The sequence below is a fragment of the Pseudozyma hubeiensis genome (genome assembly GCF_000403515.1).
Source record: "Pseudozyma hubeiensis SY62 DNA, scaffold: PHS8, whole genome shotgun sequence".
Lineage (NCBI taxonomy): Eukaryota > Fungi > Basidiomycota > Ustilaginomycetes > Ustilaginales > Ustilaginaceae > Pseudozyma > Pseudozyma hubeiensis.
In genome coordinates this window covers 188,108-212,662 of record NW_012133790.1, presented here as the reverse complement: position 1 = coordinate 212,662, position 24,555 = coordinate 188,108, and the positions used below count along the sequence as shown (strand labels likewise).

The 24,555-nt window shown below is 58.2% G+C and overlaps 8 protein-coding genes across 8 annotated transcripts; 5 read left to right on the top strand and 3 right to left on the bottom strand.

Moving 5' to 3' along the window:
- Positions 1-142: 142 nt before the first annotated feature.
- On the bottom strand, positions 143-6,656 carry PHSY_000577 (hypothetical protein; the record flags this gene model as incomplete). The annotated part of the gene is made up of 3 exons (XM_012331213.1): positions 143-292; positions 497-4,819; positions 6,612-6,656. The coding sequence occupies 3 exons, from the start codon at positions 6,654-6,656 to the stop codon at positions 143-145; spliced, it is 4,518 nt and encodes a 1,505-aa protein (XP_012186603.1).
- Positions 6,657-6,921: 265 nt separating this feature from the next.
- PHSY_000576 (hypothetical protein) lies at positions 6,922-9,615 on the top strand (the record flags this gene model as incomplete). The annotated part of the gene is made up of 1 exon (XM_012331212.1): positions 6,922-9,615. One exon carries the CDS (start codon positions 6,922-6,924, stop codon positions 9,613-9,615), a length of 2,694 nt encoding a protein of 897 aa, XP_012186602.1.
- Positions 9,616-9,989: 374 nt separating this feature from the next.
- On the top strand, positions 9,990-12,875 carry PHSY_000575 (glycoside hydrolase; the record flags this gene model as incomplete). The annotated part of the gene is made up of 3 exons (XM_012331211.1): positions 9,990-10,034; positions 10,285-10,426; positions 10,828-12,875. 3 exons carry the CDS (start codon positions 9,990-9,992, stop codon positions 12,873-12,875), a joined length of 2,235 nt encoding a protein of 744 aa, XP_012186601.1.
- A 1,011-nt stretch (positions 12,876-13,886) lies between these two features.
- PHSY_000574 (hypothetical protein) lies at positions 13,887-14,573 on the top strand (the record flags this gene model as incomplete). Its single annotated transcript, XM_012331210.1, has 1 exon — positions 13,887-14,573. One exon carries the CDS (start codon positions 13,887-13,889, stop codon positions 14,571-14,573), a length of 687 nt encoding a protein of 228 aa, XP_012186600.1.
- A 173-nt stretch (positions 14,574-14,746) lies between these two features.
- PHSY_000573 (protein prenyltransferase alpha subunit repeat containing protein) lies at positions 14,747-16,066 on the bottom strand (the record flags this gene model as incomplete). Its single annotated transcript, XM_012331209.1, has 1 exon — positions 14,747-16,066. The coding sequence occupies one exon, from the start codon at positions 16,064-16,066 to the stop codon at positions 14,747-14,749; it is 1,320 nt and encodes a 439-aa protein (XP_012186599.1).
- A 257-nt stretch (positions 16,067-16,323) lies between these two features.
- Positions 16,324-17,436, top strand: PHSY_000572 (hypothetical protein; the record flags this gene model as incomplete). The annotated part of the gene is made up of 1 exon (XM_012331208.1): positions 16,324-17,436. The coding sequence occupies one exon, from the start codon at positions 16,324-16,326 to the stop codon at positions 17,434-17,436; it is 1,113 nt and encodes a 370-aa protein (XP_012186598.1).
- An 89-nt stretch (positions 17,437-17,525) lies between these two features.
- On the bottom strand, positions 17,526-20,930 carry PHSY_000571 (ERO1-like protein; the record flags this gene model as incomplete). The annotated part of the gene is made up of 2 exons (XM_012331207.1): positions 17,526-19,287; positions 20,839-20,930. 2 exons carry the CDS (start codon positions 20,928-20,930, stop codon positions 17,526-17,528), a joined length of 1,854 nt encoding a protein of 617 aa, XP_012186597.1.
- A 264-nt stretch (positions 20,931-21,194) lies between these two features.
- PHSY_000570 (cellular morphogenesis-related protein) lies at positions 21,195-24,338 on the top strand (the record flags this gene model as incomplete). The annotated part of the gene is made up of 1 exon (XM_012331206.1): positions 21,195-24,338. The coding sequence occupies one exon, from the start codon at positions 21,195-21,197 to the stop codon at positions 24,336-24,338; it is 3,144 nt and encodes a 1,047-aa protein (XP_012186596.1).
- Between the last annotated feature and the right edge of the window lie 217 nt (positions 24,339-24,555).

Genomic DNA, 24,555 nt, shown 5'->3' with positions numbered 1-24,555 from the left:
TTGCTGAGGAGAGGGTAAGCGTTTGGCAATACGTTCGCCGGAAGAAACGGTGTCGGTAGTCGAGAGTGTGGATGCAGGGGAACGAGTCGGAAGGAAGACACGAAGACGTCAACCAGCGCGACTTTGCGCCGCCCTCCGCACTTTACGCACGGACAAATAGCGCGTTTTCACTGTGTCGATCAGCGGAGTCATATCGGGCACCCGATCGACCTATCCATAACTCTTCAACATAGCGTATCCTCATATGTTCTGACTCTCTCTCCCGTGCTCCTTGAACCGAGGATGCATTCCACTGAGAACGATACAAACAGCAAACGAACCCACTGGTCTCCCGCCACAGCTCCACCTAGCCTCCCAAGGCAACCTCAATACATCCTCCCAGTTCTGCCCTAGGCTCCACCAGTTCCGGATTGAAATACTCGATCAGCTCCCTGAACAGCCTCGTCCTCTCCACATACAACGCCCCTGGCCTCCCCTCATCCTCTCTCACGTGTACCGTCGGTAGCATCCTCGCAGCGGCTACCTTCCTGGTTCGATGCTGCAGCACCTGAGAAGCGGATAGCATCATTTCGGATCCTGCATCGTCTCCGCTCATGAGCGAGGAGACCGAGCTGGCGAGGTCGGTTTCGTCCGTCTCGGCCTCTTCGCGTGTGCGCTTGGATCCTGCTGCTCCGCTCCAGCTGTCTGCACCTGTCATGGCCGCATTCGGGTTGAGGGGAGATGATCCGACCCCACCGGCGCTGCCACCGCCCAGGCTGACACGATCGGCCGCGACAAGCGTCTCGTCTGCCGCTGCGCTGACATCGCCCGTCAAAGCAGCCATGCGTCCAGCAGACGTACTGTTGCCGCCACTACCCGTTTCAGCGTTCAGCAGATGCGACATGAGTCGGCGGAAGAGTCGTGATTCCGCTTCGTCCGAATGATCCACCACCGCTCCCACTTCCGTCTGCAGATACATGAGCGCTTCCAACCCTAGACGCGGTCCACCATCCAAAGCAAACCCTGATGTAGTCGGCACTGCAGCAGGCGGTGGCGATGAAGATGCTACGGCGCCAGTCACGTCCTCGTCCGAGTCGTTCATCACCGGCGCAAGGTTGCGTGTCATCTCGAGGAAACGCTGTCGTCTGACCCTGAACTTAGCCCTGCGCAGAATCTCGCCAGGCGTAGGTCGCAGCAAGGTCAAACGCCAAAAGTCGTCGAGGCGGTATGACCGATCGGACGCATCTTCCGGATTGCCGCCGTGCAGATAGTAGACTTTCTTTCGATCGTCAAACACCAGCTGTGCAGCGTACCGCGGCTGTGGCTCTGTCGCCTGCGGTGCATTCCCCGCTCCCTGTCCGGTTCCAATTCTTGCACGGTTTGCATGAGTCATTGATGGGCTGGAAGCACTGAGGACGGCTGTGGTAGCGTGCGACGAGGCTCCGCCGAGAGGCTCTGGCGTGTTGGCTCCTGCATAGGCGGTCCAACTGTTCGCGGGTGGCTCGATGGGCATCTCCTCGTCGTCGGTGTTCATCTCGTCCGAGTAGCTTGGCAAAGCCTGCAGCGGACCCGACTCGGGCACTTCCTCTCCCTCCAGCTCGCCATCCACATCCAGCGCGTCCGAAGTGCCGAGCAAGCTGTCATCGCCACCGTGCAGCCCGAGCCCAGGAACACTGGGACCACTGATGGCCTCCGACGCAAATTCGGACTGCTTGCCGCCTTCGTACTGATACACCTTTCTCCACGAGGATCGGGGGATGCTGTAGATCCAAAAAGCGCTCCTCTTGCGCTCGTTGCGACCGCCAATGAGACCGATGAAGACACTGATTTCTCGCGCAGCCACATCGATCGTGGCGCGTTGTGTGAAAGCAGCCTCGGGACCGTTCTGGGCTGTGTTGCGCGACACTTCGCGAACCGCTCCCGTAGCCAGGTTGTACGTATACATGTCGGCCAAGAAGGTCGCGGAGGCTCCGCGCTGACCTCCGAGAATCCAAATCTGCCGCGTGTGCGACGGCGAGATGCCGGATGCGCCTGGCCGACCGCTATCGAGCAGCATACTGTGGCCGGACCTGCTGAGAATTTTGGCGCCATTGGAAGTGCGATCGTCAAAGAGGAAGGTCCAGCTGCGTTGGATGATGTCGTAGCGCCACATGCCGCTAAATTCAAACTTGGCCGGGTCCGGATCGGTGACGCGACCACCAAAGACGTACATCATCTGGTTCTGTGCATCAATGACGAGGCCGTGGTCGAAGATTAGCTTGGGGCCTCCATCGGCGTACGTGTCGGCGCTTAACCTCTCCCACCTCTCGGCGCGAGTCGAGAAACGGAAAAAGTCGGCTTCGCGACCAGGTGGGGATGAGAGCGAGGGAGGTCTCTGCTGCGAATCCGAGCGGACGCTGCTCTGAAGACGCGAGGAAGCTCTCGGCGATCTTCCGATCGAGTCGGCAAGAGCGCCGCCCATGAGGAGAGGAGAGGCTTCGGAATTGGAAGCTGGCGCCGGCGTCGAACCGCGGGAGCCTGTTGCGCCTGTGGTCGATATCGCGCGCGCTGCCGGGGACTGCCCGCCTACGCCAGCGCCCTCCATTCCGACATCGTCTGTCTGCGAGGAGCTGTCGGCCAGGATCATGTGAATGTCGCGAGCGATGGATTCTGGGTAGCGCGCAAGGAAATTGGCGCGGGTGGTGCGTGCTGTAGATGAGGAGGGCGTCACGGGAAGCGCAGCCAAGGAGGAAGCGGCGCCGGCGGAGCGAGCAACGTGAGCCATCGAGTCGGCTGGGACGGCTTCGGAGTGATGTGCGCTGTCGTAGTCGATGTAGCGGCCGAGAAGGTAGATGCAGCCGCTCTTCTCGTCCAGGCACATCTTGTGGCAGCTTCGCGGGCTGGGACCGCCTTGAAGTTGTGTATCTGCGGAGATCAAGCGCCATCGGTTGTCGCTGACGTGGTACGCCCACAAATCCGAGAGGTCACGCTGGCCATCCCATCCACCAAAGAGATAAGCGATGCCCTTGTCCGCGTCAAACACCATGGCATGACCGCCTCTGCCTGAGGGAGCCGTGGCAGCCGGTTTAGGTGCGCTGGCGGCGCTGTTGGTGGCATTGCTCGGAAGGACCGATGGATGGATCTGGGACCAGCTTGCTTTGGGGATCTGGCGAGAGATGTAGGAGGAGAACATGCACTTTTGCCAGGGTTGCGTCCAGACTCCGCTGCGGGAGAGGCTTGCGATGGAAGCGGACGCAACACCGATACTACCTCCTGGCGACATGGGCGTAGTCGAGCCGCTGTTGGCGGGATCGACGAGGTCGCCGTAGGCAGCACGGTTTAGACAGAGCTCGACCTCGTCCCAGCTGCCGCGGCGGACGAGCGCGTCAAAGAGGGTGGTGAGCAGTGGATGTTCAAAGGGACGATAGGGGCTGTAAGGGAGCAACTTGGGCTGTTGCTTTGGCGCTTCACCTGAGGGAGGAGGGGCGAGGCGAGAAGATTGGAGCAAGGCTTGGAACGCCGTGTGATGACCGTGCTCTCGAAGATGTTTGAGGATCAAGCGTGTCGCGGTGGATTCTCGATGCTGCTCGTAGCTGCGTGCGACGCGAGAGACTAGAGCGGGTTCGCTGACACCTGCGAGCGCCACGTGCCAGATGGAAAAGTTGTAGTTGGGCGTGTGTGCGGCAAGCGGCACGATCTTGACATAGCGAATGGCAAAGGGGACGGCGTTGCCCGTATTGACGAGTGCGGTGGTGGCAGAGCGACGATCTGGCTCGCCGTCTGCCGGAAGGAAGGTGGAGGCTTCGATGGAGGAGCCGGAGCCAGAGCCTGTGGCTGCATCCTCGAGCCAGCGCAGCTCGAAGGTCTCGGGGACGGCGTCGTTCTTGAGTCCGCCGCGGAGTAGACGCTTGCTGGCTGGCGGACGACCATTGACGGAGGAAGAGGGCAAGAGGCTGTCGATGCTGGTGGCGCCGTAGACCTTGAAGTCGCGCAGATTGCAGGGATGAGGCTTGTGGTACTTGCCAAACGTGATGGAGCGCACGATGCTGAGCTTGTCAAGCTTGAGGATGATGTACTGCTTCTGCGATTGGCCGTTCGGGGTACCACTCGCCACGGGCGCGTTGGGCGTCCTGCGACTGGAAGCGGATGGGCCTCCGGCGAGGGTGGCAGCTGAAGAAGAAGGCGAAGATGCGTTGCTGGAGGATGAGGGAGGCACGAGATTGTTTGTGGAAGCGAGCGCGGGATTGGACGAGTTGGTGAGGTAGCTGGATGGATTGACGCCCATGCCTGTGCCGGTGGACGAGGTTGCGGCGTTGGAAGCGGAATTGACAGCATGCTGGGAGGAGCCGGACCAGCGGGAGTACATCTCGTGCGGGCGATTGTGCAGGATGTTGCTGGGATGGTAGGTGCCTGACCACGAGGAAGCCTGGGCGATGGTGTACCTGAGAGGTGCGTTGGCCGAGCTGAGCAGCTGCTGCAGCGGAGCCACACCATTGCTGGTGTCTTTCGCCGCTCCAGCAGACGTCATGTCGGTATCCCGAGCAGTGTTGTGAGTAGGTACGGAGAAGCGAAGCAAGATGCAAGGTGCGATATGGAGCTGCCTGAGAGATGGTGATCTGTAGGGAAGGTCGAAGACGCGCAGACGGCGAGGAATACCGTGCCTGCTCCTCAGTGCCGCTTGAAGTGATGGTGGCGGCGTCGTAGAACGACAAGGCCGGCGAGTCGAGGAGGGACGTGGCGAACGAGGTGGTGGTCGGTGCGAGCGTAGGGTGCAGGAGCAACACGCATCGGCGTCGCCGATTGCAGCTCGAAGCGGTCCAGGTCCGAGACCGGAGAAACGGATGTGCCGCCAATTTTCCGGCTTCAGTCACAGGCGCCAACTTGGAATCAGTATGCCTGCATTTGTTGCGTTCACATTCTACCCCTTCTTCTCTGTCTCTCGTTGATTCCCTCGCGCCATCGACACACACGGAGTGCTCAACACAACACAACACACCCCTGCTGGCGGGTCTGTGCTGGTGTAGCTTGTGCTCCACAAGACTTCGTGCCAACCCTGCAATCGATGCGTGTAGCAGCATGTGGAGCGGAAAAGGACGAAACGACGCGTGTCAGGCGTTGTTGGCTCGCTGCAGCGCCACCTAGAATATCGCCGCCAGGGTCCTTTTGCTGCATGCAGATCAGCTGTCGCCCGTTGGCGTCAGGGACCATGCCTACAGTGTCGTTGGTTGGATTTGGTTCACGATGAATCTGATTGCTGACTCGGCAGCAAGCGCAAGCTATGCTGCTTTCACTCCAGCTCGAAGCTTGGCATCATTGCCATGCCAAAGGTGAGGTCAGCACTGGGCGCTTTCTGGTTCAGGTACTCGACGCCTTCGACCCTTTAGTCCAACCCGAGTTCGTGGAAAGGAAGGATAAAATCAATTCAGCAAGAGAATCGAGGTACGAAAAAAGATGCCACGAGCGCGACCCTAAATTGCGGGGACTGAACGAGCCATGGACATGAAATCGGGTAGATCGTGATACATAGTGGTGATAGCGATCGCAATTCTCGCTGTTTGGCGGGTCACGTCATAGACTGACCCCACACGAGAAGAATTCACCGGTGCGCAATTTCATCGGAATACGGATGCTCCGACGCTCATCTGACTAGGGCCAGTTCCAGTCAGTTCTGACTGGCGACGATGCTGCGGTCCTTCAGCTAGCACCGTGTTGCAGACGATCATCGGCGTGCATGAGCGATCGGGACGAGGGCTTGACGGGGAGACGGTACACAGGTAGAGGCGTACGAGCTTATCTTTCGTTGCGGGCATGCAACCAGACGGCTTCGGTCGAGGAGAGCCGACGCATCGAGCGGTCGGAAGTGAGCCCACCATCTGATAAGCGACACTAGGAGCATCGTCTGACAAAGATGAAGGACGTCCCTGTTCGAGCTGGACTCATTTCCATGGCTGCAGCTTTTTCGACGTGATAACTTACCTGAAACGTCAAGCGTTGGTCTTTTGCCTTAGCGATCGGCTCTTGCTCCGCCCGCCTCTTACCAGAGTCACAGCGGAAGCGTCAGAGCCTGGGCACTGAGGCGACGAGTCAACGAGATCTTGTTGCTAGATCGACAGCCTCGTCCGTCTCGGGCTCCACTTTCTCTCTTTGATTGTGATTGTTTTGGCTAGCTCGCCTCGGCTGTGGCGAGACGAAGATCGTATGAGAGCTCCGATCCAGGACATTGGTGTACAACAGTGTGTGCGGTGGAGCTGCAGTGTGACTCTCTTTCTGTCGGTGATGTTTAAATTTGTCGTGACACACCCCGTACTTACTATTTTTCTATTTTTGAATTTCCTCGCAACTTGGAGTGGATGCAGCAGCCGAGTGACGCAGTCGGCGTCTTGGATTCAATCTTCTTGAGCTTGATCATGTCTCTCTGCAGGTGCACCCTACACTTTGCGGAGAGCAATTCCGCAAGCAAAGGATCGACAGCCGATACAGCACAACGTGAAATCTCGGCGTCTGCATCTAGACGGTAATGCCGACTTACGAAGCAGCGTCACACGCTTTATTTTTGGCTCACCATGAAAGTCACTCTGCTTCATCGGTCATTCACAAGTGTCACACCGCCATACTCCGCATGAGCCAGTCGTGAGTGTCGCATCGCGCAGTACCGTTGCAGCCGTCCTTGCAACCACCAGCATTGGAACCGCCTTCATCGGTCTGCTTTGCCATCCTCGCGTCAAACGCTACAATACGACTCGGTTCCACTTCCGTCTCCGTCTACAAGACTGCCATCGTCGGTTCACAGCCTATATCTGATCAGCGTAGCCTCACAGATCGGCACCCCGTTGTCCCGCTGCTTTTCTCGTCGACCACCGACGCACCCAGTCTCACCCACCTACAACCAATATCCTCGCACTCGATGAACAAGTGGACGGCTCAGACGACATCATCCTAGATGGTTCCAGCATAATTTCGACCATGCTTCCACACGGACGAGACGGCCATTCCAACGCTCCCTCTTCGGGCCACCGTCCTGTCTCGGATAAGGAGGAGATCGCAAGAGCCGCTCTTCGTTCTCTTGCAGAGCCCACCGCTGGCGCAACGTCCGACGAGCCACTGCCTTCCAATCCGGGCCCTTCTCGCATCTCCGAGCGTCCGCTACCTCCTCCATCGCGGCTTTCCTATCCACCAGCTTCTGGTTCAGCGAGCCGCTCCTCCTTTCAAACGATTCACCCCCACGAGGCTCGTCTCTCCTTCGCAGACCCCCATGCTACTTGGAGCAGAAGTATCGGCCGCGACGACCACCTTGCCACGGCCAGAGACGGCAGCGACTCGTCCTTCTTCCGGGATCAGAGCCTCAACGCATCACCAGAGTCGTCTCCAAGATTGCGCGCATCGTCCGCACGTCATCCGGTTCCACAGCCGCATCCGCAGGGCAGACGTAGCTTGCCTTCCGGCCCCATTTCGGATCAGGTGCATGAAGCGGCTCTGCGTCGCGCCTCTTGGGCACTCCGCCTCGACTACGAGGATGTGAGACACATCGTGCACCGCACCGCTCGCCCTCACACCGGCAACGAATCGGCCTATGAGCGCCAAGTCCTCGACGCCTACCGTTTTGAGGCAGAACGAGCATCGCAGCCATCCGCTTCTTACCAATCGCGCGCCACCGACACTTCCCACGCAAGCGTCGATGTACATCCCACCGAAAGGCAAGTCGCGTCTTCTGGCATGGTCTGGTCCGCAACTGCCCGCAGAGCCGCCCCACCGGCGCCTTCAACCCCCTTTAGCCCGAACTCGGATCGCAGTAGCCTCGTCGCCTGGGGCACCAGACCCACCACTAGACTTCCTACGTTTCAGCCTAGACTTGTCGAATCAACTTTTCAACAGACACCGTACCACGGTCCAGCCATTGCCACTTGCGCGACATCAACAGCTGATGTGTCGTCCCTGCACAGACCACCGTCGCCTTCACCTTTCGCATATGATGCCTATCGCAGGACGTCTCATCCTGTCGCGTCCAGATCCGAATTGGCACCTCCACACTCCATCGGCTCATCCAGGGCAAGCATCGGCTCATTCGACCAAGTCGCTCAAAGGCATCCGATCGACCAGGACCTTGATGCTAGTCGCCGTACTCGACAGCCCTATCCAACGCATGTGGGACCGCCGCGTTTGGCCCATGATGCTGCATACGAGCACCACTTTGCGCCAAAAGATACCTATGCTGAACATCCAGCCCAGCCCTATCCGCAACGATCTCGCCAACGCCGCGGATCCATGATCGGCCAACCTGAAGCAGCCCCGGGCCCTCTCGACCAACACGACGATCGCCTGCTGGACCATAGCACCAGAACCACTTTCGTGCAGTCCTATCAGACATACCCCACCCAACCTTCTCGGCCGCTGATTCATCCTTCTGCCATCCAAACAGCAACCGCACCCATCGAATCGCCTCAGCTCTCTCCCACTACGCCCGAACACCATCGCTTTCAGCATCTCTCGGCGCTCCGTTCGCCCGCTGCAGAGACTGCGGCATCCGTTGCGTCGTCCTCTACCGCATCCATCGCAGCGTTTTCGCCTTCACCTCTCCTCGGCGCTGCCTCGGCGGTGCTGGCCGGTTCGCGCAGTGAAGCGCGTCCAGGTGAGCTCGATGCGGACAGCGATGCTGTGAACTCGGTCCGCGCCGCGTCAGAAGACACAGCATCCGAGTCGACTCGTGCGCGGGTCGCCAGCATGCATCTTGACGACGGCAAGGCTCAAGACGCTCCAAAGCCGACGTTGAGCAAATCGCAATCTCTGCGGTCCTCCTTCTCTCATGCCGATCGTCGCTCTACCTCCTTTCTCGCCACCGATCTTTCTCATTCGCAGATCATGCAGAAGCTTCAAGACAAGGTCAAAAGTCGACTCGCTGCAAAAGGCAAAGCCGCTTTTGCCTCTGAAAGGTCGAGCGGCAACAGCCACAAGGGACGGAAGGCGCTCGCGTCCAGCACTCCGGCTGACGGCGACAGCGGCGTTGGCAGCACCAGTGGCAGCAAGAAGATCGGTCTCGGTAGGGCTGGCTCTGCCAAGCGTTCGGCATCAAATATTTCCAAGTCTGATCCGATCGGAAGCGTTGCATCAAACGCTGCAAAGTCGCAAGACGTCGATTCCAATAGTCCGCCTCGGACCACGACTACGGCGGAGAAGTCGGCATCCGATAAATCTGCAGCACCGCGTGCCGGCCTTCCTGCTGCCAAGGTGAGACGCACCTCGACTGCGAGTCAGCAAAAGCCGGATCCAAAGCCACCCGCAATTCCAACTGCAAAGAGCGACGGTCCGCCTCCCACCATCGAGGCAGCCTTGTTGGCGGCACCTCCCAAGCCACCATCGCCGCCACAGAGGGACAACGACACGCCCAACTCGATCGAGGCAGCGCTCCTCTCGCCTACAGATGGTCCCACGCCTACGGAGGCCGCCGCCCAGCATGCTCAGCGTTTGTCCAGATCGCCATTGCCGCCTGAGAATGCGGTCGAGTCGGCTTCGGGACAGGCCGTGCCTAGCACTCTACCTGCGGCCGGTCAGATGATGGCTGCATCGGCGACCAAGCAGCAGACTTCCAAGGCGGGCGCCGATTCGCTCATCCAGGCGGCACAGAGCGACGATCCGACCGAGAACACTTCGGCTATCGCCTGAGTTGGAAAGGGTGTTTGGGATCGGTGCTTTGCGGCATGCTCTCCGGGCTCGCTCGGATGCGGTCATACGGGAGTGCTCCAGCTCACAACTTTATTCAAGTCGCTCAAGTCAGTGGTTTGACATCTCTGATGCACCTCCATTCCGCTTCCGCTTTCGTTTGCCTTTTGACCACCCTCATACTTTTATTTAGCTTCAATTATCAAGTTCGCGCATTGTTTTTTGGTTTCATCCGCCTTGCATCGTCGTTTCATCGCATCATGTCTTGTAATTTTATCGCCTGCTTTTTTCTTTGATGCATCTTACGAACTGCAATTCGTTCATCTGGGAGCTGTGACGACTGCAATGAAATCTCTCTACAACGCGGGGCTCGAAGCATGATGATGAAAGCGGACGGCGTGGTTATTGAGTTAGGCGAAAAGGTGAACTGGTGGATTGGGGTGGCACACCGGAAGAGATGTGTCGGGTCTTCAGATTCAATAGCGCCCTGACCGCACTTCCGTGGTGACAACGTAGCTAGAGCCACTTCAAGCTCAAGCCTCAGCCACTATGATTCGCTTCTGTTGTGTTCCACGCGGGGGCCGTTTTCGATTCTCGGGCCTCTCCGGTGGTCGCATGTCACCGACAGCTGACATATCTTGTTTGGCCGAGGTATGACTCTGCCGCTTGCAGAGGCAGAAGACCGAAGACGTCGCCTATTCTCGAATATCAGACCACGCTAGTCCCGGAACTATACCTGCACGGGGACACAGCTGCCTAGTCTTGGTGGGCAAGGCCGATCTCCGATGCGTCTGCCTCGAAAACTCGACAAAAGGTGGGTTGCCGACGGCGTCACTAGCGGGAACATCCACCACTCAGATGAGCGACAGGAGACTGCCGATCGGCTTGTCAGAGGCGAACTGTCCCACTCCTCATCACAGTCAATGGTGCACCCCTGGATCAGGATCAACGACCCACATTGACTTACGGGTAACGGCCCACCCGTTGGAAACCCACATACAAAGACACGAGCGAGTGCGTGGCTGCCAGGTTGCGTTGACGGAGAAGCAAAGTGGGGCTGTGTGATGATTTGCATTGTCGTGGACGACGTTCGGCGATGAAAAGGTAGGGCCCTTCATGTGCTCACTTGAAGGCCTGCCTGCCCTTGAACTCGGCCTAGTTCCACGACTGTGTCTGTGTCGAGCGTCCCCTGCCTTGTCTCTCCACCTTTTATAGAGGCGGCCTCTTCCTACCTGTCCACACGCCTCATGCTTGCCTCTCTCCTCTCTCACCTCGTTCCCTTCGCCAAAATGAGGCCTTTGATGATGATGCTCCCCATCATCGCTACCCTGACGTTCCTCACGGTGAGCCTCGTCGCCTCCCAGCACATCGTCATCGACTCCATGTGGAGCACCACGTACAACTACTCGCAAATCCAAGAGTTCTCCAACCCAGCTATCGCCTTTTCCCCCGGTCCAGCCCTCACCGCCTCCGTCAACGTCACCGCCTCCGTCTCCGCCTCCTCCTCGAATCACGACCAGATCGGCATCTCGATCTCGGACAACCAGGTCCATCAGACCGTCGACTCGTTCGGTGGTGGTATCACCGACAGCGTCGCCATCGCTCTGCAGGATTTCAAGACCAAGCACCCGAAGGACTACGACGACCTCTTGCACCTCCTGTTCTCCGAGGATGCAGAGTGGTTGGAGAAAGGTGGGGTGGGGATGAATAGTGTACGCGTGCCGCTAGGGGCGAGCGATTTTGGTCAGAGTCCGTATACGTACGACGACACGGAGGACGGCTCCGAGGATCCTGACCTGGAGCTGTTCGAGATCAAGAGGGCTCCGAAGCTGTGGGCTACGTTGAGAGATATCTTGAAGGTGAACGGTGGAGTGAAGATCTTCGTTGCTGCTTGGAGTGCTCCGGGATGGATGAAGGAGAACACTGACCCGGATCAACCGTTGTTCGGGGGAAACTTGAAGGCAGGTATGGAGAAAGTGTACGCAAAATACTTGATCAAATCGATCTCCGAGATCAAGACAAAGGAACAGATCGATGTATACGCCATGAGTCCAGGAAACGAACCTCAAATCCCCAGGTTGAAGTACCCGACGATGAAGATCTCCGCCGATCAAGCGATTCAGCTCGGCGTCCTTCTACGCAGCGGTCTCGACAGCGCCGGTTTCAAGTCTGTCAGATTGCTCGCATGGGACTTCAACTGGGACAACACCGACTACCCGCTCACCGTGCTCAATGCCGACTCCACGCCTTGGTCAGGAATAGCCTGGCACGGCTATGCGGGCCAACCCCTCGCCCAAAAGACTATCACCGATGCCTTCCCGAACCTCGACACCTACTTCACCGAAAAAACCGTCGTGACGCAGTACTTCAACGAGCCCTACAAGAACATCAAGAACGCTGCGCGCGATCTGCTGATCGGTTCGATCCGGTATGCGAGCAAGAGCGTCATCTTCTGGAATCTGGTGTTGAGAAAGGACGAGGATGGATTTACTAGTCCACATCTGCCTGGGGTCTGTGAGAACTGTAACGCCGCGATCTTGCTCTTGCCAGAGTCGACGGATGGTGCGGATGCGACTTCTGCAGATACGAGTTCAGGCAAGAAGACTGCAGATGCAGGTAGCCAGAAGAAGGATTCGCGCAGGAAGAGGAGTATGCTCCGACGTGCGGCTGATGAGACGGTGACATTCAAACCCGATCCGCTCACCGCCGGCACCTCCGGCAAAGATGCATCGCAAGCCGTACCCGCATCCAAGATCGTCGACGCTCAAAAAACCGGTTCCGCCACAACCTACTCCTCCCCACTCTTCAAACGCACCTCTGATCTCTCTGTCCTCTCGCACCTCTCCACCGCAGTCCGACCCGTCGGAGCATCCAAGACGTACTCGAAGCGGATCGGTGTCACCAGCACGGACGAGTTGACCGAACTGGGTGGACGTGTGCTGGCACAGGCATTCCGACAGGACGGCGTCAAACCAGGCATCACCAGGTTCTCGCTGATCCTGCTGAACCAGAACGATCATTACGAGACGGGGGTCTGGGAGGAGGCGACGGCGGTGGTGGCGTTCAGGGGGTTGACGGCGAACGTCACGACGGTGCCAGGGTTGTACACGTTGAGCTGGGAGGCGCCGACGGTGATGCAGCCGGAGGAGGTGCCGACGCCCAAGGACGGTGATGGTAGCGATACTTCTGGTGCTGGAGGCGCTGGCTCTGGCAACCCTGTCACTGCGTCGACCAGTAAACCTGCGGATGTCGCTGCCGCTTGAAAAACGTGACCCATGAATATGGTTCAATCGCCATCCGTGTCGCTCATATCAGCTCCTGCTCCGTTTCGCCTTTTTCTCATTGATTTTCTGCCTGCGCATTCAGTATCTCCCTTTCTGTCATTCACTCCTGTTCATTCCATCATCGAGACTTGATCTCAATGTCACACAATCTTTAGCGTTTTGAGTCGGCAAGCCCAACCTCACACGATGTATGAAACTTCTCCCACCCGCGTCAAGCTGCGCTGCCCTCACAGACCGTTTCGATCAAGAGCGCAATAACGAGCGCGCTTTCCTCGTCCATGGAGTTCTCTCGTCGGCCCCGGGTTTGGGACAAGAGTCTGGGAGCGTCTCAGTCGTGGCAGGGCTAAGGCTATGCCCGCGGGGAACACTCAAGAACGCGTCGTCATCGCTGCTCCCCCCAAAGCGGAACATGAAAAACGAAAAGCTTTAAATTTCATTTTTGTTTTTCCGCGCGTTATGCGAGCTGACGTCAAAACCCCGTTTCGACCTCGCGTGGCGGGGAGGCGGGGTAGCGCCGAATGTAGCCAAATTTAGCCTGTTCGCAGCTAGATCCGCTGTGTCGGTCAAGTTTTGAAGCCAGCAGAATGCGGTGAATGTATTGAGGCTCCGCCGCCGATCTCTTTTAGCTGCTTTTGCAAGGGAGGGCTTGGCGAGCAGCGTCACCGGCTGAGTCGAGTGTGGGCTGATGAGTGATGTCAAAAATAACCTCAGTCGAACAGTGCAACCGAGGTAAGCAATTGACTGGCCGTGCTGACTCGCTCGTTTCAATACTGTCAGGGATCCGTAGTGCTCTCTCTGACTCTGGCTCAGTCGAGGCGGCTCAGCCAGACAGCTCCACCCTGAGGAGTGCGCAGAACCGACCTTTTTGGCCGGACGATCCTACATATACCCCTTGCCCCATCTGAACCCTGAATTCGCCGCCCCCTACCTACATCACGACATCCACCACTTGATTGATACCATCAACTGCCTTTGTAGCCCACCTCAACAATGAAGCTCAGCACGTCTTCTCTGCTCCTCATCTCGGCAGCTCTGCTCGCCACCTCCCGCACGTCGGCCTCGCCGCTCGCATTCAACGCCGACGACGACACCATCTCGGTGCCCATCCAGGTGCCCTTCTCCACCACTCCTCGCGTGCTCACCTTCCCCAACTGGTTCTCCTCCTCTTCGGCGGACGACGATGACGATGACCCGTGCCCGCGTCTGCCCGTCCAGTGCGTCAAGGACGGCGAGATCATCGGCGACCTTGGCGACCAGGACTTCTGCCGTCAAGGCCTGACCTGCAAGATGTGCCACCCCAAGAAGAAGTCTCTTGACTGCAACACAAAGTACATCAAGGAGTGCGCCACCAAGTGCGAAGCTCGCGGACCGCTCGGCGGCAAGCAGGCCCAGATTGAACACCAGCTCGACCAGATCAAGTCTCAGATCGGCGGCATGTTCGCCGGCGACGAAGACGATATCTGCCCAGACCTCAAGGTGTCGTGCAAGAACGCAGACGGAAAGACTGTCGGCGACATCGGCAAGAAGCCCTTCTGCAGGGACGGCGTGACGTGCGGACAGTGCCACCAGACCGAGAACTCGGTCGAGTGCAACGCCAAGTTTATCGGGGACTGCAAGGCGCAGTGCGAGGCCACCGGCCCGTTGGGCGGAAAGAGCGTCTTCATCCACCTCTTCTGAACGGGCAGCCCTTTTCTATCTCAACCGCCTCTAGCATTCGATCGTCCCTCCGCTCCTCCACAATCATCCTGTTACGGCATCCACTATTTGTAGCGCATTGTTCACTGTCTAATCCCATTCATTGTTCTCGTGTCCTCCCATGTCTGCCCATGCGATGCGTGCGATGCGAACACCTAGAAATGAGCTCTCCCCTCCAACAGATCCTTGTACCTCTGCTCTCGATCCGGATCCAACTCGATCAGCTGCTGCAACAATCTCTCCGCCTTCTCCTTTGCCTGTTCCCTCTCTTTCCCCTCCTCATACAGATCCGCCAGGAGCATGTTATAATGGGCCAAGCTCAACGCACACCACTTGCTGTCCGGTTCCAATTCGAACAGCTCCTCGATCACACCGATCTCCTCCTGCATCACTTTCACCTGTCTTTGCCTCCTCCCTTTCCCTTCCGCGTGTTCGGTGGCAGAGGGTTTTGCGAGTAGTAGGTCGACCAACCATCGATGGTAGAACCAGACGCTCTGATCGCTCGGATCGGTGTACATGGCTTGCTTGATCAGCTCGAGCTCGGCGTCTATGCGCAGGTCGATTTGGGTCTGGTCGAGTTGTTGAACGGTCCACATGTGGGGTAAGAGCTGGGAGCGTTGGTGCCAGGCTGAGAAGTTGGAAAAGTTGCTTTCGATCTTGCGGAGTGTATACGCAAGCTCCTTCTCCGCCAGCGTCGACAGCTTTCTTTTGACGGCGACGGCATCGGCTTGTTGCAGAGTCGCGTTGCTGAGGAGGGCGGGGAAGGAAGGTTGAGTGGAAGACAAGTCTGACGTGGCGGGGTGGGAGGAGAGCATGCGTAGGGAGAGGTGTTGAGTGATGGCACGACGACAGTTCCAGCCGTGAAAGTTGCGCGGATCTAGATCGAGCATCTTTTCGACCAGCTTGAGCTCTCGTTCCCACACCCACGTGTCGCTGACGGTCGTGCTCGAGGTCGATGTTGAGGAGGACGGTAGTGTAGGATACTGGGTGAGACACCACATCCGGTGGTTCCAGATCCAGTACACCTTCGGATGCGCACGTAACGCATGCTCCGTCAACATGAGATCGTCTTCCATCAGCTGTTGATTCCTTTCCACCCTCTCCCTCTCTTCGTCTGCTTCACCACCATCTTTCTCCGCAACATCCGCGTTGTCTTGCACTTGACCCTCTCGCAAACTCGCAAATACGTCCCTTTCTTCACCCTTGCTATCAGCTTCAACCTCGACCTTGCCCTCAAATATGTGCAGCAGAACCTCCCTCCGATAGTTCCACACGGTGTAGAGCTCTGGATTGAGCGTCAACAGTTTCGTGGTGTGATCGAATGCGGTCGTGTCCTTTCGTGCGGCGCGTTTGTGGTCGAAGAAGGTTCTTTCGATCTCGAGGTAGGCGGCGAGTTTGGAGGCTTCTTTGGCTTTGCGTGCCGCACGCGCTTCGGCGGAAGCTGCCGTCTTGGGTTGCCGCTTCACGCCGTGCATCTTCGGAGTGATGTAGAGGGTATATGAATCGAGTGCGAAGAAGTGAGAGGAAGGCGAAGCGAGGGTCCTTGTGGTTGGTTCGGAAAGCTCGCATGGCTCGGGCGCGAGAATGAAAGGGTTTTCCGAGATCCGCGTTACCAGCCAAACGAGGTTTGTGCGAGCATGAATAGGAAAAGTGGAGGTGCAGATGGCGAGCTGTCATCATACCACAACATCAAGCTCGAAACGAGGTGCACGAGATTCAGACAGCGGCGAACATGGTGCTCAATGTCGGGCTGATGTGGTCTGCGACGCCGGCAAGAAGCGTCGTGGCAGGCAAGACAGCGTCCGCAATACCTTCTTTCTTCAGGACGCCATTGACGAGGAGATGCTTCTCGACAGCTTCGCAGCCGAGTAGGTTCCGCAGTGTACCACAAGCGACTGCATCTCACCAGCCATCATCAGTATGGACAACAACTGCTGCGCTGACAGCTACACCCTTGCGGTCGTTGGCCAATAAGCCTTGGTCTCTATCTCAAGCACGCTGCTTCTCTTCATCATCCCTAGCGAACGACCAACCTTCATCGACCCCGACACCCAAGCCTTCCCCTGCATCGACCCCAGCACCACCATCAAAACCTGCCCTCTCCGAAGACATCCTGACGATCCCCAACCTGCTCACCATCTCGCGCCTCCTCGCCACCCCGTACATCGGCTACCTCGTCGCGACGCACCAGTTCGTCCCCGCGTGCACCCTCCTCTTCGTCGCCTCGCTCACCGACCTCCTCGACGGCTGGCTCGCGCGTCGAACCAACCGCTACACCGTCTTCGGCTCCATCGCCGACCCCGCTGCCGACAAAGCTCTCGTCACCACCATGGTCATCTCCCTCGCCGTCTCCGGCATGCTCCCACTCTCCATCGCCGCCATCATCATCGGCAGAGACGTCGCCCTCGTCATCTCGGCCTTCATCATCAGGTATCGCACTTTGGAACCTCCAAAGACGTTCACGAGGTACTTCAATCCGAGGTTGCCGAGCGCCAGTGTCACGCCGACACAGATCAGCAAGTACAACACGTTTCTGCAGCTCCTGCTGCTGGGCTGCTTGACGCTGTACCCGATCTTGTTCCCCGACCAGCGTTCGCCCGGGTTGATGTTGACGGAAGCGAAGGAGGAAGCCAGCAGTCCGTACGGGGATGCGATCGCAAGAGCAAAGATCTGGATCGATCCTTGCATCACAGCGTTGATGTGGATCACAGCTGCCACCACCATCTGGTCCGGCGTCGGGTACCTGGGCGGCGCAGGTTCCGCAAAGGTACTAGCAGCCAGAGCTCAGACCGCCTCCCAAAAGGTCAAGAGCTCGCTCAACAAGCCTCCTCCACCTTCGTCATAACTTGGATCGAATCTATGCCGGATGAATGATTGAGTTACAAATACAAGAATGAAAAACGAGTGATTGTTCGTGCTCTCTCTCTCTTTCTGTTACAGCTCCGAATGCTTTCCGCTCTCCGACCAGCCAGTTGCGATGCCCAATGCATGCAGACACGACACCAGCGATCTCTGACAGGCCGCCATCTGCTTCTCCAACCAGCCGAACCAGTGACTCAACAATGTCCCTTCTCCCCCGTCTATCGAGTCGAACCTATGCTCGTCTGTAGCATTCGCCTCTCCTCTACGCCCTGTATACCCCGCGTCCCCATCGATGACCTTCTTCTGCTCAGTCTCTTTCTTCTCCCCAACCGCCTGGTACATATCCCTAAACCTCTCCACCGCCCTCAAACTCTCGGCAATCCTATGCGCCGCATTCACCAACGCCACCAACTCGCTCTTCTGCAACCTCACCTCCCCCTCCTCCCCTCCCCCATTCCTGTTGAACAGCAACTTCAACGCCGTCCCAATCCCATTCACCTGCAACTTGCCCCACAGCCTACACTTGTCGCACCCTACGCAATCCATGATGGTCGAGATGTTCCTGAAATGCTGCCTGAACTCCTGCTTGAGTTCGAGCGATTCGCGGTTCTGACCGTTGAACATCTGCGCTTCATCGAACGTCGTCGGACAGGAACGTGCGTCCTGAATCAACTGGTCCAGCTGTGCTACAGCTAGTGGGTCTTCGATCGAATCGCCTTTGCGGAGGGAAAAGTTTTGCTTGGAGTCGCCCAACCTCGAAAGCGCCCGGAGAAGCAAGACGTAGTCGAAGTAGACGTTCTGCAGCCGCTCGGGATGCTCGGCGATCCTCGAGATGAAGCACTCGAGGTTGGGAGCCCATTCGCCCGTCTTGGTGTCGAGGAAGTCGTGACAGATGTGAATCGAGATCGAGGCGTGCAGTCCCGAGATGATCCGGTAGAACACCCTCTTCTCTAGACACTGTTCGCTGTCTCCGCTATCCAACGGAGCCTGCAAGGAGCTGACCAACCCACTGAATCCACTCGACAGGCCCATCGCAGGACTGCTCGACTGCAGCATGCTTTTATCCACAAACCCAGTGCCTCCCGAAGCAGCCGGCCTCGCTGGTTCGACAAACTTGACGCCGTTGAAACAGTTCTCCTCGTAGATCGACTTCCAAACCCTGTTCGCACTCGGACCCGCATACCCCGTGAACCTCTCCGGATTCTTCAGCAGGTCCACGTACACTCCTTCCTCCACCTCATCGTCCAGGTGACAGAACTCGTCTTGCGAACATGTGCAGCTGGCATCGGATCCCGTCATGACCACATCTTCGGCTGAGGCTGTCGTTACCGAGCTGAGACGGTTGACCCTAAACTCTTCCGGAACGTTGGACTCTTCCTCAGTCTCTACGCTGCATGCCCTGTTCATGCAGAAGCCATTCTCGTTCCAAAAGGGACATTCTTTGAACAGATTCACCTTGTAGAACTTGAAGAAGTCCGTCTTTCGAAGCGTATCGAGCCGGTCAAAGAATTGAGAGTTGATGGTTTCGACGGTTTCGTAGTCGCACGATGCGTCTTCGATCTGCCCTGTAGGTCGACAGATGGGCTCGGAGAGAGGCGCTTCGGAGGAGGAGGAGGACGGTGGCTTTGTGAGGACCTGTTGAAGGAAGTCGGCGCCACGAGAATTGTCGGATGCTGGTGAGCGGAAGAGCGCTGGCCGGGAGGATCCGGTGGCGGCAACGACAGAAGAGACTGTGCCTGTGAGGAGGAGAAGGCTCAATGTGGTGAGGACGAGGACGGCGATGGAGATGGTGAGTCGATGTGCGGACCATTGGCGTTGCCGTGGCAGCTCGCCACTGCCAGAGTGGCGGCGAGTGTGTGAAGTCATGTGGTGGCAGTGATGGCACTTCCAGACTCGCGAGATTCAGGCGACGAGGGTAGCAGAGAGGCCGTCTTAGGGTTATCGGCACATCCGAAGAAGCCGATTGCGTGCTGCGTGATGTTCGGAGAGCAGCGAAGCAGTCGATTCGAGTCGAGGAACCGAGCAAGAGAGGTCGCCACAGATGGGAGCGTTGAGCAGCTGATGAGCTTCTTGATGTCAGATACCAACCAGAAGACGGTTCCTTGACGGTCCGGATGATTCCATGGAGTTTTCGTGGGTGGAAACAAGACAAAGGACGAGCGAGGGCGACGAAAGGGTACAAGGTGTTGCTCTTCCGAAACGTCGACGTGGCCAAGTCATCGAGGTTGCACAGCTGCGTGCCATTCTCTCACGAAGCGTGTGGAGTGGCCAACCCAAAAATGCTGTATGCAGGTCACAAGTTTCTGGACTGAGCCGAAGCTGTTGTTCTGGAATTTCTCGGTGTTAACCGTCAAATTCAAAGCTGGTCCCGAGTTGGTTTCGGGGCACGGCGATCTCGTGGCCCGTCCCGAGCAACGGCAAGCAGACACACACACATCAGGCTGCTGCAGGTGACGTGTCTGAACCAAGGACTGAGAAAAAAGAGAGTATATGTTACGCCGAGCTAAGAACGGGGTTTTTTTTAAATTTGTCCTCCAGACCCCAGTGTCAGCCTGACGTGAGCGCAGCCTCGTCAAGGTCGTGCTCGCCTATTTTCTTTTTTTGGTGCTCCGCTTTCACGGTTTTGCAGCAGGTCGTCGAGGGCGCAAGGGAATCCAAATGTGGGGGAGAAGAGCAAAAGCGTAACCAAAAGCAAGAAGCGTGAGTTACTTGTTTGAGGCTTGGGAGCCGCTCTCCTCTTTCTGACTGACGAGCAAGAAGGTCTCAGGTACAGTAGAACGTTGCGGCTCCTGTGTGTGCAGCAGCCTCGGTAGCGCGAAGTCGATGCAATGTTGCTACACGCTTCGAATCCTGCAGCCGTGAGCGACAAGCGGCAACTTTTGTTTGCGCCTCCTTGGTGTCAACGATCTGCGGCACCTTGAAGTTTTGCCCCGCACTGTTCGCGTGCTAGAAGCAACCCACAGCGCTGCACATACCGTCCACGCTCCGAAAACAGAGAGGCATGTACACTGGGGCCGCTTCGGATCTGCTACCCTGTTTCGTACGACTGTTCATTTTGCAGCTGCGATTGAACAACCTGAGAGCGGTCTTGCTCGACACTAGCGAAACCACTTGCTTCAAGAAGAGGGTTGTGGCACGTTGCACGCACAACGCAGATCATTTCTCTAAAAAGTCGGATGACGATCTGTGACCGCCGAACCGTAGCTGCTGATGCGGCTCGCTGCTCGCCCGCACTGACCTCTTTGAGTTTGAATTCTCCGCATTTCTCTCACACCCAAACCGCTCAGAAATTGTACCGCAAATTCGGAATTCTTGGCCCAAAGTGGCAGAGACAGCGCTTTCAGCAAACAAAATCCGTGAGTGGGCGGCAGCGCCGTGCACTCACACTTGTCGGTGGCAGCCGACGTTCTGAGAAAGAAGCTGAATGACGAACGTCACACCATCGGCCTTGGTCCTACTCGTCCTCCTCTCGCACATCTCCTCTACCTCCTTCTGACCGACAGTGCATCATTCATCCCTCATCTTCCGTCCCTCAAGAACCAACCAGCTAGCGACTTGCGACCTGAGAATCACCCTCGCTTCTCGCTGGTCTGGACGCACCTGGTCCATCTTGCAACTCCACCTCTTCGGTCTCGACTGGAGTCCTCCGCGTGGACAGCGCATTCATCCGTCGCCGATCATATACCCCTCAGGACACCCATTGGCTAGCCTCGAGGATACCCTCTCCCATTCAGCTTCAAGATGTGCATCCCCAAATCCAACCACAAGAAGCTCGTCGACGACTGCTACCCGCCTCCCAAGGCTCTCGTCACTTCGGCTCCTGAGTACCGCCCCAACTCCAACGAGCTCGGGCGCCTCACCTACTATGCTCAGAACAAGCCTGCCAAGCTCACCAAGGTCGGCAACCTCCTCGAGTCCAAGGCGCAGGCGGATGCGCGTGCCGCCAAGGGCTCCGGGCCTGCTGCCGACAAGGGCAAGGCTGGCCTGATGATCACGCTCGGCATCACTAAGAATCTGCTCGCCGAGTGCAAATCCTCCCTCAACTACTTCCTCAAGCCCGCTCAGTCCATCATCGCTGCTGCTCTCGATGCTGCACAGCCTACGCCCGCACGTCCACGCGATCTCGAGATCAGCGCTCGAGCCGCCAGCACCTTTTACGCTCTCGCTTCTTTCCTCGACCCTGCCACCACTTCGGTAGACGATGGCTTCCAGCGTCTCCTGCGATCCTTCGCAACTCTCGCTGTCGAACGTCCTACCGCTGCAGACGCTTCGCTAGGCGAGGATGCAGAGCAGCGCAACCGTACCCGTCTCATCGGTCTCGGTGCTCTCGCCGGAGCCGTGGCTTCCGACGCTGTCTATTCGTCCACCTCCAAACAGCTCATTTCGCTTCTCGCTCCCGCTCTCGTCGAAAACGCAAAGGCAAACCGCGTCACTCTCGATTGGCTTCGCAGCGAATCAAAGAAGGCCACCGAAGGGGAGCCCACCTATGCCGAATTCAACATCGCCAAAAAGCCGCTTGCCATCCGTCGAACTCGCTCCATCTCGGCTCACGTCGCCGGCGAAAAGGGTCCCTCTTCTGAGGACGTCATCTCGGCGGCCATCGGCACGCTTCGAGGTCTGCTTCGCCATGCAGACGCGGTCCAGGTGCAGAGCGTCGTGCAGAACGTCATCGCCTGGCTCGACAACAAGTCGACACTTTCGATCCCCGCCCCTACCGATGGTCGCCAAGCCGTCTCCCACTGGGACGACGCGCAGTGGTGCTGCTGGCTCGCGGAATCGCTCTGCAGCTGGACCTCGCTTCAGTACCGCTTTGTCGTTCTCGACACGCTCGTCGACCACCTCGCCGAGAACGGCGAAGGCAAGGCTACCAACAAGCATCTATCGCTCATTGAAATGTCGCGCACCATCCTCACCGGTCAGCTCAGCCTGATCGGTCTCAGCACTTCGGACACGCTCAGCAACCTCTCTGCTCTCGCCGTCCGCAGAGTCTACAAGGACACGCGCGATCCGCTTCTGCCTCCGCTCGTCGAATGCATCAGCGGTCTCGGCACGCACGTCTACTACGCCGACCAGATCAACGACATTGTCGAGGAGATTGCTGGGCGCATCGCCGCGCTCCAGATGCCCGAGACCGCCTCAGACGCGGCTTCGGTCAAGGCGAACAACCTTGGCGCCGTCCATCGCGGCGAGCAGCAGGATCTCAACAGTCACATCCATCGCCAGCGCCTCGCCAGCGCCGGTCCCGAGCAGCGTGACGAGAGCATCCGCGTTCTCCTGTTCTGCTTGCAAGGCGTGCTCAAAGCCACACACCAGTCGAGTGGTGAGATTCACGAGGCGGTCGATGTCAAGTCGGGCGGTGCCGATGCCTCGAACAAGCAGGCTCGCGGTGCACAGGCTGACAAGGGCAAGGCGGCAGCGGGCTCAGCCGAGAGCAAGATCGGACTGGCTCACGCTGGCACGCGCAACCGTGTGGCACCCTCATCGATCCTCCCGACAGCCAGCCTCCTCGCCTCGCCCAACCACGCCGTACGTCTCGCTTACGCCCAAACGCTCATCACGCTCTTCCGGGACGAGTTCGACCGCGAGCAGCTCGAGCGCGAGAGCGCCGTGTTTGCCGCCGCTCCCATCGGCGAAAGGGTGGGCGATGCGATCGGTGCGATGCATGCGCTCGGTGCAGCAGCTCACGTCATGTGCCTGAGCAAGAGCCTCTCGCCACCAGCACAGGTGCTCGGCAACCTGCGAGAGTCGCCGTTGGAGCTGCTGCCACAACTGGACCGCATCAACGCCGATCCTGGTCGTCCAGGCTCGCTCAACAGCGGCGGTTCCGGAAAGGCGTCGGATGAGTCGACTGCGGCGCTCCCCGTCGACTACGTGGCGGTGGCTCAGGCGCTGGAGCATGCGGTCACGGCGCTTCCGTGCAGTGCCGCGCTGGCTTTGACACCGATGTTGAACGCGCTCGACAAGGATGCCGGCAGCCGATTGACGGTGCACGGTGGCGGTGTCAACACTGGACTCGAGAATCAGCGCCGGCTTTCGTCGCGCATGGTGGCAGCCCGCGTGCTTGCCAAGCTCGGCGAGACGTTCGACGCGAGCTCCGTGTCAAGCGCCGCTCAGAGCGTGCTTTCGCAGATCCCATCGCTAGGTATCGAGCCCGGACCGTCGCCTGTGGGTGGTCTCACGTTACCTCCAGAGGTCGTGCCCTTCTCGGCGGTTGGCACCATCAACGAGCTCGGAGAATCGAGCAGCAGCAGCTCGCCTTCGATCAGTGGATCGTCGGTGGTCAACAGTCTTGTTTCGAGTTCTAAGCTGCAGAGCGCCACGCAGCTGGATGCCACGGTGCTCAAGCGCTGGCTGGACCGGGACTGGAACGTGGGCATTGCGGTGGACGAAGCGTTCGCCGGAGCCAACCCGTACGCGCACTCGTCGCTTTCAGCTGGCTCGCAGCCGGCCTCGCGTCGTCCTTCGTACACGCCCATCAACGGTCTCAACGGCAGCAGTGCTGTCGTCAACGGCAACAACGCGTCGTCTGCGTCGGTCAACAGGAGCAGCCGCATGAGCATGCAGGTGCCTTCGACCGGTGTCAACGACCTGCGCGAGGCGCTGGGCACCTCTTCGACGCTCTCGTCGAGGCAGATCAACGGCGCCAGCCAGGATACGTCGTTGAATGCCGATCGCCGTGCAAGCCGAAGAGAGTCGCGTCGTGGTCCCGCGGTGGGCAGCGTCAACGGTAGCAACGGCAACAGTGCCATGGCGATCCTCGACTCGCTCAAGGTGGGTGTGGATGAGGATGCGTCCAAGCTGGGTCCGGACAGCTCGTCGTTCGCGGCCCCTGCCAAGACTGGTGCTGTTGGCGCCTCGCCCATCAGTCCCCCGTATGCCTCGTAGATACTCGTCGATATACTCAGTTGGTTGGTATACACATTCACCCTTTTTCACTGTCTCTGCGTCGTTCTGCTTTGTCCCAATGCGTCTTCTGTCCCCTGGAAGCGTAGAATACCATTCGTTTGTTTTCTCGTTCCGCTGTGTGGACTCTGGCCACATGAAAGGTCTCATTTGTGTTCCTCAGAGCTTGCACTCGTCGTCGAAGGCAGACCTTGTGGTG